The sequence below is a fragment of the Nuphar pumila genome, chromosome 7, assembly GCF_984573655.1.
Source record: "Nuphar pumila chromosome 7, dmNupPumi1.hap1.1, whole genome shotgun sequence".
Taxonomy (NCBI): domain Eukaryota; kingdom Viridiplantae; phylum Streptophyta; class Magnoliopsida; order Nymphaeales; family Nymphaeaceae; genus Nuphar; species Nuphar pumila.
Window position 1 is genome coordinate 94,358,335 of NC_143255.1, and position 15,302 is coordinate 94,373,636.

General features: G+C 38.5%; 2 protein-coding genes across 2 annotated transcripts; one reads left to right on the top strand and one right to left on the bottom strand.

The window, feature by feature from the left end:
* Positions 1-333: 333 nt before the first annotated feature.
* Positions 334-6,339, bottom strand: LOC149832514 (hexokinase-2, chloroplastic-like). Its single transcript, XM_090014551.1, has 9 exons — positions 5,950-6,339; positions 3,816-3,966; positions 3,515-3,697; positions 2,243-2,317; positions 1,843-1,998; positions 1,624-1,719; positions 1,298-1,428; positions 1,052-1,130; positions 334-813 (listed from the first exon to the last, which is right to left on the bottom strand). Exons 1-9 carry the CDS (start codon positions 6,216-6,218, stop codon positions 481-483), a joined length of 1,473 nt encoding a protein of 490 aa, XP_089870677.1. The 5' UTR covers positions 6,219-6,339; the 3' UTR covers positions 334-480.
* Positions 6,340-11,362: 5,023 nt separating this feature from the next.
* On the top strand, positions 11,363-13,456 carry LOC149832515 (WEB family protein At1g75720-like). Its single transcript, XM_090013259.1, has 2 exons — positions 11,363-11,479; positions 12,938-13,456. Exons 1-2 carry the CDS (start codon positions 11,363-11,365, stop codon positions 13,454-13,456), a joined length of 636 nt encoding a protein of 211 aa, XP_089869385.1.
* The last annotated feature ends 1,846 nt before the right edge of the window (positions 13,457-15,302 follow it).

The following is a 15,302-nucleotide window of genomic DNA, read 5'->3' on the forward strand; positions in this document are numbered from 1 at the left end:
TCTCAGAGATGCAGATATGACCATCTTCCAGTTCCGAGTACATACTATCTTAGATCTAATGAAAAGATAAACTAAATAAACTAATCTTGAATAATGCTACAGAAATACAAGATGACCACCACCGAGGTGGTATCCCATGTTGTAAGCAGGGTCCTGTGTCAAGCTGAAGGCCCAGGATCGAATCCCTCTGCCACATGGGGCGGCTGTTCTTCTGGTAGGGGTCCCCGCCTAACCCCAGCTTGACTTTCAAAAAAAAAAGAAATACAAGATGACCACACAATAGTTCAGAAACAAAAAAAAATTTATTCCCCGTACAAGATGACTAAACAATAGTTCAGAAACACAACAATTTTTATTCCCCATCTAATACTTCTTTGTTATACTTCAATAGTATGCAAGCAGCTCTTGATGCTTTTGAGTGGCGAAAAACAAAAAGGAATGCAAAAGAGCAAGCTCAATTAGGCACTGCTCCAACAACTACTACACGTACTTTGAGTTTGCAGCTGCTAAGAGTGCTGCACCAATTCCAGAGCCATCCTTGGAATGTTCTATAAACACATGCCTTGACATATCTGGTCCAAGCAACTCGGAGACAGCTTCCTGGATGTACTTTTGATACTGAGGATAATGCTCATACAGGCCTCCATCCATCGCTACAACAGTTCTCTTGCCAAAAATTAAGCCTTTTGAATCTTCTTCCATTTTCTGCAGGACCCCGACAATGCCTGCACCAGCCAACCGCCCACCGCGCTTCACAATGGTGTCGCACACTTCCACAACAATCTTTCTCGCACTTAATGAGCAATCAGTAACCTGTAAGCCACATTTTAATTGTTTAGTTCTCATCAGATAGGATGTTCTCACATAATCAAGAGGACAGTGAGTTGAGTTCAGACTTGCGTTTTTTTTTTCAGGTCGGTTACAAGACTGTGTAACTCGGCTAACTCGGTCAAGTTGCAAGTCTCTCGTGTCTCTAGACCAAAACTCACTGAGATTTCGATCAAGTTACCCAAGTTTCAGATTAAGAAGCAAATTATGGAGCTCAGATTACCCCAACATCATTCAAGATCGAACCAACTTCTTCCAGATCAGGTGAGGCATCCTGCTGCATGGCACAGAGGTCAGGTGTCCTGAAAGAGAGACACACACGGCCATGAGGGTTGCAGCTTGCATGTTTCTAGAAGCATATAATGTGGTGACAAACAACTATATAAGAATAAATCAACCATCAAATGAGCATAAAAAATGTATAGCGCACAAGGCTGGCTCTAACACACAATGACAGAGTACAACTTGCCTTAATGTAAAAGGTGCAGAAAGCTTGTCTGGAACAGAATCCCCAAACAGACCACCTGTTTCAGCCATCTTATGCAGAACTCGTCTTGCAATTTCTCCCAGGTACATGCCCGAGATTGTCTTCTCAAATATCTAACCCATGTAAACATAAACATCGAGGAGTAAAAACTATGGAACCTAAATCAAGAATGGCTGGCTATACTAATACCAAAACTTGGTGACTTTGCTGAGAAATTACAAATTGCTGTTTGCACAAAATGGAGTCATGTTGTGAGTTCTGACAATATCTTTGTTTAATGGATAACTACGACGAACATGTGCACTAACCTGCTCACCAGGGTTTATGCTTGCAGCATCAAGAGCTTTGTCATACTCGGTTAAAGGAAGACCATTTGAAAATGCTCCCCATTCAGTGTTGATTATCTATATATAGACACCAACTCTTTTGCAGTTAATTATGGTTGGTTGAGAGGGACCAACACTCAATTTAGTATCATACAGAAATCTACCTATGCATATAGAGAACTAACACAGTCCATTACCAACCATTTTCCCAGATGCAGGTAGAACACCATTTAGTTTTGGAATGGCATCAACACGCTCAACATAACATGCATTTGTTCCAGTCCCTAAAATTACAGCGACCATCACATCATCATCCCAATAGCGTGCACCAGCTAAAGTCCCCACAGTATCGTTAACCTATCAAGCAGAAACAGAATATATGTGCTACACAAATCAATTGCGTAGAAAATGTAGTACTGAAGCTATAAACAATGCATTTATTCTCCCTTGTAAGGGAGAACATTATGTTAATGCACCTTAAAAAAAGTTATGAAAAAAAAAACACTTTTGAAGTAATCACATGAACTCTTACTTGAAATAACTTTGCGAGAGAAAGTAATATGAACATTATAAACCCAAAGGTGCAACCTGGAAAACCTACCAGTGCAGAGACTCTCATATCTAGACCTTTCCTTTCCAAAGCTTGATTCAAACAAGCAACTACATCCTTCCCTGCCTGTCAATAGGACAGCCCATTGTTAATAATCCAAACTCTATAATAAGGAAGCATACTAAAGATAATACAATAGTTAAAACATAAACTTGTGTTGGGTTGAAAACAAAATCCTTGTATTTGTTTCCAATGGTCAAGAAACTTCCTAGATAATGAAATAGAAGAGATGAAGTTTTGAAAAATAGTAGTTCAAAAACTGAAATATAGCATCGAGCCATCATCAATTTCCGTTAGTCCTAACCTATGTCACATAGGTGAGGGTGCGGATGCGGCACTTTAAAAAAACTTGGGTGCAGGGGTGCGGGGAGGATATATATATATATATATATATATATATATATATATATATATATATATATATATATATATATATATATATATATATATATATATATATATATATATATATATATATATAATTTTTAACAGTTTTAAGTTAACACTGTGTATTTGTGTATGTATATATATATATAATATAGATAAAAATGGACTTGATTAGGGTTAACTGAATCTACTTTTGGATAGAAATGGACTTCAGTGTGGTTGACTTCACCTAACACAAAGGAAGTTGTGTCCAAGTGTCGCACCCGCCTGGGTGCGGGTGCAACGCGGGTGCGGTGCCCTGTTAGAAGAGTCCGTGTGACATAGGTCCTAACTTATAAATAACCTAAGTAACTGTTGCCTAGTCATGCAACTAAACAAATTGTTCCTATTAGCAAAAGTAAAGGGACAACCTAGCTCATTTTGCATCCAGTTTCTATGGGAAATTCTAAGACGCAAACCTATGATGATATGGAAAGTTGAGCAAGTCAAGACCAGTCTGTTTCTTGAGTGGTATAACTTCTCAAGTTAACAAATTTTCCTACCTGCATAAGTCTGCCCCAAAACAAGCTTGGCCAAGTCATTCTGCAAATCTATCCAATCAATTTCCTAGTGACTCTAGATTCCAGGATGTGTTAAGTGGCAAAGTGCAGACTATACCACCATGTTAATTTTTCCTGAAAATCATTCACCGAATGAGTTCCCAGAACAGTTCCATTCCAGCAGTTTCATGATAAAAAGAAATTTCCTACAAATATATCTAGAACACATTAAAAAAATATGTTCTTTAGGAGCACATCATCTCCATTATGATGAGTACAACATTACATCCTAGATGCCATGTAAAGTTGGTTTGTAAAAAGAAACTTGACTACTCACTGTTCCAGAGACAGCAAAACCTTTGGTCCACTTTATTAAAATGCCAGAATCAATGGAGGTCTGCTTCACAGGAAAAGAAAATGTGAAACCAATCTCCCTTTTCCTCCCAGGAGACAGGTGAAACCTCTCACCTTCTGTTTCAACAAATCTCCCAAGCACTGAGGCAATGAAATCAAACAATTCCTGCTTAAATGTACATATGAACTCCATGAGGAAGAGGAAGAAGAAGAAGAAAAAAGGACTACACAAATATTTGGTGTATGGAAGTACACAAATCAAAAGAAAAGGAACAATATTGAACCTCGGTGGTACCAAACATCAGTTCCTGAGGAATGGAAACTTGCTCAAACTCTGTACTGACGACTCTGTCATCCTTCCCTCCCAGTTGCACCCGCAGAACTCGAAAGTTTGTACCACCAAGATCCAAAGCATAATACACACCCTGCTCATTACTTTCAAAAACCAAGAAATGACACAATTAAAGCAAAGGAAATTGAATGAGCTAAGATTAAAATGAACAAATCTGCTAAACCAAGTCCTGAATTGATGCTTGAATTGCCATGAATTGCAACATCAAACTCAAAGGAAGCGAGGTGAAATACTGAAAAGTAATAAATGAAAAAGGAAAATGAGTAATATTGCTAGTCATGAGGGGTATTTCCCATACTTTCCTAAGAACAAACAATATCAAGATCAAGAGTGTGATGTAAGCATGCATAAAATGAAAACCAATCACTTAACGAAATGATCAAAGTTGTAAGTGAAAATCGCGAATTCCGTGCAGCATCAGAAGCCAATGAAAAAACTAAAACCAATTAACTTCATGAATCAACCATTGTTATCCGCCTTGTCACAACATGGGATTGGCATTGGTAGTGCATATTTCACCACTTCGTTCTATCTAATGCATCCAAAGCAATAGAGCCATGAGATTTGACCAAGTAGAAAGGTAAAAAAAACTGTGTCCAATCAAAGAACCGACTTCCCTCAGACCAAGGGTGTTCATTCTAAAAAAGAACGACCATCAGCTATGTAACATTGGTGCTTCTACCGAGCCCATCTACCAGTGTCATACCCATACTGGCAATGGGTACTCCGGTGAATGGTTAAACTGGGTTTCAAACTTAACTTTATCCATCTCATGATCCAAGAAATATGCAGTCTATACATAAAAAATTATCTACTGTTAACTATACATTCGCCCATAACTATTCATTAGTTACCTTTACGCCTTTGACATGCTTTAGATTTTTAATTCGTATTTGACAGTCTATAACTTCATATTTAGAGCATTTTGTAAAATGGAGCAAAATTGTGCAATTTTTCATGTGCATATACGTATAATCATGTACCCATCTTTCTAGAAATTTCTGTGTACTAGCACCATAACTATGTGACATAGACCATCAGCAATAGGCTTGGTACCATCTACATACGACCAGCATTTTGTCTAAGGTTCTCCATCCTTTCCTTTTGAATGCGTCTATGAACACTAAAGATGTAGAATCCATCTCAGACAAATAATCCAATTTTGCATAATATCAGTCCTTTGAATACCCCGAACCAGGAATCTAGCATACCGCTACCCGAAAATCACACAACCAACCACAATATAAAGTTTGAGAATTCCCACTGCAAGCAACTAAAGCTGAATACTTGTTTCTTATCAGATCAACAATTCTATAAAGGCAGAAAGATGGGGTAAAAGTCTTTGGATTTGTCTGCATGGCCCTACTTATCTAGAAAAGCAGGATTGATTGGGATAATGCATTCTTCTCCACAATTCAATATCCCAACTTATAGTTATTCTTCAATAAGTGATTGCCTCCAATCACTCCCATGAATAAAAAAGAGCAGAAAAGATCAACCATGCTCAGAAAATAAATCTCAAGACAACCTGCACAACATTCAAAAGGCTTTATAGATCGATCCCCAAAAAAAATATCAAAATTAAAAGGAGAGCACAAACTAAATTCGTAAATTCCATCTCCAAACTAAACTAAACAAAGCACCAACTTCCAGTCTCCATTTGAAAAATTCGAAAAAAGAACAAAGAAATCAAGGATCCTGATGGTGGGGCACATTGATCCCAACAACAACAAAAATCGTAATTTTTTACTCGAAACCAAACTGAACATAATTCCAACTTCCAACCACCATTTCAAAAAGGAAGAAATCAAGGATCTTGAAGGTGATGTTGGTAGTGCAGATTGATCATTGGTTGCAATAAAAAAGAACAGAAATATTAAAAAGAGAGAGTGAGTGAGAAAGGAACCGAAATCTGTAAATTCTCACGTTAAAATAAACCAAACAAAATTCCAACTTCCAATGGCCATTTTGACAATGCCCCCCCCCCCCCACCCACCAAAAAAAAACAAAAAGGGAAAAAAACCATGAAATTGAGGATCTTGATGATGGTAGTAGGGGTTGCATACCCGGTGGGAAGGGAGTCGACGTAGCTGAGGATCATGGGGAGGTTGCTCCCGGCTTCGGCGGCGAGTCCCGCGCGCATATCGCCGGCCATGGCTCCGGCGACGCTGCGGAGGAGGGGAAGAGGGGTGGCGCAGCCCCTCCGGAAGTGGTCGAGCATGGGGAGAGCCGGAGAACCGCCGCCGGATCGCACGGCACACCGGAACGCCGCTCGGCCCCTCCGTCGTCCCGGCGAGACCAGTGCCGCCGGGAGCACTGCGGCAGCGGTGGCCATCACTCCTTCGTTTCGTTTGGCCAAACAGGGGCCGCTGCTTCAATGGCGCTGGCAGAGACAGCTCACACACTTCCCTTGGGATCGCAGTGAGACCGAGCGAGAGAGATTTCAATTACTTTTCGCATTTATTGCGTTTATTTTTATTTTTTTCCTTTTTTTTAGAAGATTCTTTTTTAATTTTTTCCTTCTGTGTGTATATATATATATATATAGAGAGAGAGAGAGAGAGAGATGAGAGGGTGAGGACATTTCATTTTCACTTTTTTTGCATTTATTAGGTTAAATTTTTATTTTATTTTTTTCCTGTTTTTATGTTCTTTTTTTTTGGGGGGGGGGGGGGGAAGGTATTCAGATTGTCTACCTATCTTTGTGGCTGATTTGTCAAGCTATGAAAAGCTACCCAACTCGTTCCATCATTTTCAAGTGATATCTCGACGTTGTTAGTGTTTCAAGAATAAATATCGATGCCTTATGTCACAAGGACATGCCATTTTGGTAGTATGTCTCTTGCGACACGAGCGGACACGTAAACACCGATACCTATGACTCTATGAGTATGGATAATATTTTATTATTTTAAAGTTTTATTTTAATAAAATATATATTTTAATATTAAAAGATCAAAAATTTAGTTTTAAACCCGCATCGTGCGTTCTTGTCCAATGTGTTTTGTGACATGGTTGACAGTAGGGGTGTCTATGGGCCAGATTTACCGGACCCCCCGATCCGAACCAAACCCTGATAAATAATAAGACCCGATTAAGACTCGGGTCCGAACTCAAAGGTCCGACTAATACATGGACCTGGGTATAGTTTGTGAAATTTTATACCAGACCTTGATTAAGACCTGCAATTTTTTAATGTAAAAATGATAAAAGTATGGTTTTACCCAGTATGACTTTGGTTTTGTTCATGTAGTTCTTATTGGGTCTGGGTATAGTTTTTCATATAGTAGACCCGATTAGACTCAGGTCCGCACTCAATACCATACCCAAAAATCTGGTCCATGTCTAGTTCCACCTTAATCTAAACCAAACCAAACCCAACCGGTTGAGACTCCTAGTCGAGGTTTTATGTTGACAAACACTACGAGTAGGACACACATCATCTGAGCGGCAATCTCACCCAACGTTTACAACCACAAATCTCACCCCTTTGTACTGTAGCTCAGTACAAGTAGGACCCACAAAGGGGTGGGGTTTGTGGTTGTGAATGCTGGGTGTGATTGCTAATCTCACCCAACATTTGACAGGATCCGCTCTCATCTGATTGTATATTTTGGCAAATAAAAAAATGGATGGTTTTTTTTTCTAACTATCTAGAAACAGAAAAAAAGAAATGATCAATTAAAGGTCGAATGGGATATCAGGATGATCATAATTGATGGGTTTAGGGTTTGAATCTCTCTAGGATTTTCTAGCTTGTATTTGAATATTGGATCTATATTAGATCCATATCTAATTAAATAATGTATCAAGATGGGAAACTTGGTTAATTTAGGGTTATCAAATTGCTTAATTTAATGATATCAAATAGCAGGGGGGCTCCCCCATGGTTGGTAGGAGCTGTCAGTGCACGTCTCCCTGTGATGGGACGTTGAAGGTTCAAAACCCGAGTGGTAGATTGAATAATAACTGGTGAGTGTGTCTGCCTAACCCCAGGTTGCCTTTCTAAAAATTAGAAAGTTTCTATTTTGATAGGATTACAATTCTCATATATTTATAGACGAGAAGGGTGAGAGTCAAATCATAGTTGAATTGGAATGTTAATTTCCTTTATTTCTAATTATTGTTTTCACTCATTCAATTACTTTCCTAATTTCTGTTATTTCCTGCGTAGGGAGTAGACGGTAGAGGTAGATTTTCTTGTCACCTCAGATCAAGTTTACATTAGGAAGGCATACAAACAAGAAAGAAAAATGAAGAATTGGCTAAAATCTTTAATGGATGAGCTGCTCATAAAGTTGACCTAGCTAAGTGCAAACGAGGGGTGGTGAGCTCAGCTCGGCTCATGTAGGCTGGTCAAGAGCAAAGAAGAATTTTTTTGAAGGAAGAGTGCCAATGATGATATCAATATGCGCAGCATCAATAAGACAATATATAGGGTTTGAATTATAATTTCAACAAAACTCAAGTCAAGAAACCACATTCAATAATTTGAGCTTTGGATGGTAGAGCCTTCCAATTCGTGACAATTTGACATGGTACCTGCCATTTTGTTGAAGTCCTTTTCGGTCTCAGCTGAGTGATGCAGAGCCAACTTGAGGTTATTCTCTGTCTATGGACACGAGTCACAACACATAATATATGATGTCACGTTCAAACTATATGTTTCATATCAATTTAACGATTTTAAAAAATCAGTAATAAATATAATTTTATATATTAAAATATCAAAACACTATTTTTGTCAATAACAAATCCGTGTCCTTTTGTCCCCACCTTTTCTCTGAAAAGTGAGAGTAGATCAGGTTATCTGTCAAACCACTTTAACATACTGATTTCACATTTTCACCATGTTGGACATTTCAAATTTGGTCCAACCCTAGTAACTCGATTTGACACCGACACACTAATGAAGGCTTTAGTGAAAAGTTAGTAGGAAGAGGCTAAGCTAAAAGTTTACATTTAATATGGCAGGTGAAGGGTTCATATACATTTTAAATATTATGTATATTTAAACTCCGACTATAAAAAAGGGATCTCATTGCTTAATGAGAACAACCAAGGTGTCTTCTTTCTCTCATTTGTGTTCAGGACCCTCATTATCGACTTGACAACCTGAGCTCATTGTGAGCGTCGATAGGCTAAGAAGAACGCCGTGCACCTGCACCGTGCACCAACGCTCGCTCTTTTAATGGCATGTATTCTTGCTTTTTATATTAAGGTTCTAGTTTCTATGAACACCAACACACCATTCATTGCTTCATCCCACAAGGACCATACATTGTGGATGATGAAGATGCTAAATCACTTTTCCTATCACTTGATCCGCTCTGGACAAGTTGTACATTCATGTCTAGAAGACTCTCTACAAGTGTTGTGTCCTTATGATGTAGGGTGTAACCTTATTACTAAAAAAATTTAAATAACAGGAATGTCATGGTATCCTCTAACTTGCCAAGACCATCCTCATCATTTATTTCACAATCATGATTTGACTTGCCAACGTCCTAAGGCGGTTACCTAGTTTGTTGCACAATCCATAGGTGAACCACCAACCTCTGTTGCCTGTCAAAAGAAGAAATTTCTAATTCTGAGCTAAGAAAAAGGGGCACTCTTTTCCTCTCAAAACAGCCTTGAAAATTTTTCCTACCTCCAAATATTTTATGCATCGCCTCTTTGCCCACACATTGGCATGAATCTGTGGCTTGTCAAAAGAAGAATTTTCTCATTCTGAGATAGGAAAAAGGGGGCACTCTTTAAAACTCAAACACCCTGAAAATTTTTCCTACCTCCAAATATTTAATGCATCGTCTCTTTGCCCACACATTGGCATGTCCAATAATAAATTTAAAAACGCAGATTCAATTTGGTTTCTTAATATTCTTTTAAAGGGTTTAAAAAATCATTTGTTTTCAATATTTTTTTTATTTTCAAATGACACCTGTGATCTGCCCCCAAAGAGGTTTGGCATAGTGAGATGAGGCCTAAGCCGCTAGGCAGGTGGAGTAGGCTCAAATCTCATGGGCAAGCCAAAGCATAACAACTCCCTGGGTCAAGGGGTAGGCCCACAGAGTTTTATGTTGTCAGGATAGCTATCGTGAGTAGGCAGAGCTAGCCCTGCTTGGTCTCTGATTCTGAAGACTGTTTCTATGAGTAAATATAAAAAAAAATATTTGATGGCAAAGGTTGATATCGATTGGATTTTTTCATTTTTTATAAGAAACTGATTTACCTAGTGAACCGATTTTAACATCATTGAACAAGGGTCGTTTTAAGATGATAAGGGATATACAATTTGTTGATCCAGGTGCGGAATTTGTCATATTTTGATGTGAAGATCAAGACCAACTTCCCGTGCCTGAGTTACCTCAACCATTCATTCTTTGATATAGACAAGTTCGAGATGCTCAGTTTGGCATCCGGGCCTCCTATATGTTTGTGTTTGTTTCAGCCTCTTTCCTTATGAAAGAGACCCTCTTTCTCATGGAAAGAGGTCTCTTTCTCACATAAGGTGAAATGAACACTCCCATGAGAAAAAAGTGGCAGGGCTCACTCATTAAATGAAATAGCATCAAATATTAAGCCATACTTACTATTCATGAGAATGGGGTCTAAATCGGTATGATGAAATTGAGTCAGAGTCTTAAACTAGTGCCTTGGATTAGGGGCATCAATGGGTCGGGTTTGACTCAAACCCAACCCGTACCAAACCCTATAGGGTCAGGGTTTGGTGATACACAAAAAGGCCTGATTAGAATTAGGGTCAGACCTGAAGGGTATATGATTAATTAATCTATGGAGCCATATATGGTTTGTGAAATTTCATACTAGACTTGGGCTCGACCAAAGTTACGATTAAGATCCACAAATTTTCAATGTAAAAATGATAAAAAAATATTATTTTACCGGGTCTGGTAATTCATGTAATTCTTATAGGATCCAAATATGGTTTCTCTTATGGTGGGTCAGATAGACCTGAGGCTAGACCCGATACCATCAACTCAAATTAGATTTGGGTCTAATTACATCTGAATCCAAACCAAACCCGACCCGTTGACACCCCCTAGGATATTGTCTAGAGGTTTCAAGAATTCTCGTGACGCCCCTTTATTATCGAGTTGAAATGGTATATTTGTTAACCAACACTCAGTGAAGAGTGCGCCCAGGGATTGTTTTGTAATTTTCCAATGGGGGGGTGGGCCCCTTGTGACCTATTTGGGGTCTCCCTCTTGACAAAGCCAAACCTATAACTTCACCTTCAATTCACAGAACACACAGGTGAAGTGGACGTTAAGAAACGAAGCTCATTATTTTGCATTAATAAACATCTCTCTCTCTCACTATCGACCCCTTAACTAACTACTAAACATCACCTCTTATATGATAAGAACAACACACACTTTCGCATTCATATTCCCACATCCTCCTCTCCACCAGCCCAACTCTTTCCTTCTGTAAAGAAACATAGCTTGCACCATCATGGATAACAGGGTGGAGATTGACACACGAGCCCCCTTCCAATCTGTGAAGGAGGCCATCCTTCTCTTCGGGGAGAGAGTCTTAGCAGGAGAAATCTATGCCAACAAGATCAAAGAGGTCTCTCTCTCTCTCTCTCTCTCTCTCTTTAGATTTTTTATGTACTCTTTAGATTTTTCTTTTCAAGATGGATGATTAAATGACTGGAATCTTATTCCAAAATTGGTTGTTTATCTTATGCAGAACTGGATTTTATCCCATATCCATCCAAATTAGATTCAGTTTAGTTGTATTTGGTAAAGCCAAATCATATCCGATTATAATAGGATGCAGATATGATTTTGACTTTTGATACCTGATCCGACAAATATCCAAATTAATTTGATGGATATCTGAATCCATTTACATGTAAAAAAGCAGATCTGATATGAGCTTTTCGCCATTGGAATCTATTTAATTAGCCAACATCCAATTAGTCAAATATGGTATTGGCTACATCATATACGAATCCAAACCGTTTACCTTCCTATAATGCACCTAAAATCAGGAAACTTTGCCCTTCAAAGCACACACCTTATAAACATAGTGAAAAAGTGTCAGTGAGATTTTAGCACTGACAAAATATCACAATATTTTGAAAATATTATGGTACTTTTTGCTTAAACGAAAGTATTACAAATTCTTCATGATATGTTTTTATCAGCAAATCCTCAACAACAGATTTTAGCAAAATTTGATTTTTATTTTTTAGTTATACCCTCATAAAATTTTTAAATTTATTTTATCTTTTCATATTTTGCTAATACAAGCAGGAGAAATAAATAAATTCAATCTCATGTGAAATTAACATCAATTCAATTGCGGTTTTAAACTTTTCTGATCACTATGTCATGACTGGAATTGGTTACTACTTTATCATTATTTTGTTTAACTAGATTTGGAAGCTCCAATATATTTTTGTCTAGACCATGATGACCTGAAAATCAATATAATCCAAGTTTAATTTTACCTTGCGTAACATCACAAACGCACTTAAGGATCCCCATCAACAACAAAAACATTGGAGTTTCATAGTTTGGTCACATTGTGCATCACATAGCATTTTTTTTTTTGAAAGGCAAGCTGGGGTTAGGCAGACCCACCAGTTATTCAATGTACCATTGGGTTTTGAACCTGCAACGTCCCACCACACTGAGATGTGCACTGACAGCTCCTACCAACCACGAGGAGCCACCGTTGGTAACACACAGCAATTTTAGTGGTAAGAGAACATCCAAGTTTTTGAACATGCAATGCCCACGATGACCAAACTAACAGTGGATTTTGTATGGGTGGGTGGTCCATGTAAAATGACAAACTTTTATTTTTTTTTATATTTACACCGAGAAACCAACCCCAGTATCAGAGATCTAGCTGCGGCTGACTTTGCCTGCCGTACTTACAGTCACTGTCCTGCCAGCGTAAAACCCCATGGGCTTACCCCTTGCCCTCGGGAGCTGCCAATCCACCTGACCAACTTGATTAGGCATCTTGAAATACTTCAGTCACAAAAATCCATTCTCTGTTCTCTTCTTTCAGATAAATGTGAACTCAAATGAGTTTGGAAGTGGGTCTTCAAAATTATCCTTCATTGCAGCAGAGCTGGAGCAGACGAAGCAGAAGCTGAAGAAATCAAGAGAAGAAACTCAAGCCATGTCTGAAAGCCTGAACTCTTTTATCGAAGAGCTCGAGGAAACAAAGAAACAGCTCGAGAATTTCAAGGCCAAGGAATCAGAAGATCATCAACCAGAGGAAACAGAGATCACAGACATCGAATTCGTCGAGGAAACAAAGCAGGATGTTGCAGAGTTTGAGCAGAGAAGGAAGACATATATCAGTTTTGTGGAACCCCCACCTTCTATTGGTGAGGTTCTGAGCTCAGGCATAGGTCCTTCTTCAATGTGGAGGGAAGAGGTGCACATGAATGATACATGCTCTTCATTGAAAAAGAAGAAGAAGAAGAAGAAGAAGAAGAAGAAGAAGCCATTGATTCAATTCATAGGAGGGATCTTCTCCAAAAAGAAGGGTTCAGAAAATGTTGCTTCTCTAGTAAATTAGATTACAACATTTTGTTAATTGGCATTTTGTATTCTTAAATCTCTTTATGTTGACTTTATAAATAGGCCAACCTCATGTAAATGGGACAAGGCTTGATGACGATGACCATCATAAGTTTACAAATGAAATTGTTGTGAAGATAACTGGTTTTTGGAACGGATAGATTTTTGTGCTTTGTTTGTATTTTTGTCATAGAGACAGAATTAATTTCCATGGTTGATTTCTGATTTTCTAGATGCCATTTTTGCTTTACCCTTCAAGAACTTGGATTTCTGTTTCTTGTCCTCTGTTTGGTGAACATGTAGATGTTGGACCACAGTGACAAATGTTTATAAAAGAAACAGCCAAATTCGGGTGAGAAATGAAAATTAGCATAGTTCACATGTTTTTATCAGCAAAATATCTTCAAAAAAATAAACACATTCCCTCATTTTTTTCACAAATAACTGTTAAAAACGCATAACGTGATATTTTGAAAATATCACAATATTATGGCGTTTAAAACAGGGATCTAAAACTGAACATGTCAGGTGACAAATCACGGTTGCCCATTGTCAGGAAGCCGGAGCTGGCTTTGTCTGCACAATTATTACATTTAGCTACCTATATTTGTCACCTTTTCAAAGACACACTTGGTCCTAAAACTCAGAGTTGACAATTAAACGACTGAATGCCCCTTCAATTCTTGCCTTTTTTTAACTCGAGAAGAATGAGTTATTTATGATTATACAAAAAAGTATGTTATTTTATCCAAAAAAGATAAAAATGTGATTTTCACGCTATAGAGGGAAATTGAAATGCATAAAGAAAAAGAAAGTTGACTGAACATTTTTTCGTAAATATCTGATAAGTTGGATGGATTTTTGTAATTCACTTTATAAGCACTAAGTGAAGACATGGGAGTGTATACATGGCTTCCTTAAGTTAATTGCAGTGTTGATTTTGTATTCTGTTAGGGTCAGACTAAGCCCAGGAAGGATCAGGTGCAATGTGATCTCTCTCTCACAGAGTGGCCATTGGGTCGGGTACTCGACTGGTATATAGTAGGTTACTGACCTAACAAGGGCCAGGTTTAGCTGTCCTGTGCAGCCCAAGTGTTAGCCTCGAGCTGGCCCTATGTAAGGCCAAAACAATATCTGAATAATGCCTTGATTGGCCCATTTACTAGTTGGTAGGGATGCAAACGGATCGGATTCGAAACAGTTAAATACATGGGGACTACTCGGGTTGGACCTTCCCAATGCCCTCTCTCTTTCTCATAAAGAGGGCTTATACTAATCAAAGAGTAAGTACGAGGTTGAGCAGGAGTGGGCTTCACAATTGAAGCTGTCAGAGCCACCCCATAAACTAAAATCTTTGTCACAGAGAGAAAGATTCCTTCCAGAACGGCCTAATATTTTATGAAAACCCAGGTGTTTCTTGCCTTTTAAACTGACACTTTCAAGTTCTAGAACTGAACTTTTACATGCTTGCAAACTGGTTATGACCTTAACTTGATCGGATTCTAGATGTGATCACCACTCATTGATCTAGTTCAAACAAATTAGGTTTGCAGCATACAAGGCTCAGTTCTAGGTCAACTAAGCAAAGAACACACAGACCTGACCTGACCCAATAAGATGGCTCATGACCCTCAGGGCAGGGCCAAGTTACGGCCTAAATGGATCATGGTCGCCGATGCCTAGCCATTGATCAGTACCCTACTTTTTGGTTGCAAAATGGGCTTTTTGGTTGCAAAATGGGGTCCAAACCCATAATTCCTGCATCTTCCCAATATTTCCACTAATGATACCCTCCCTTTTGTTTATAATAAATGTTACCTTGGTACATTTTGCACAAAGCATCC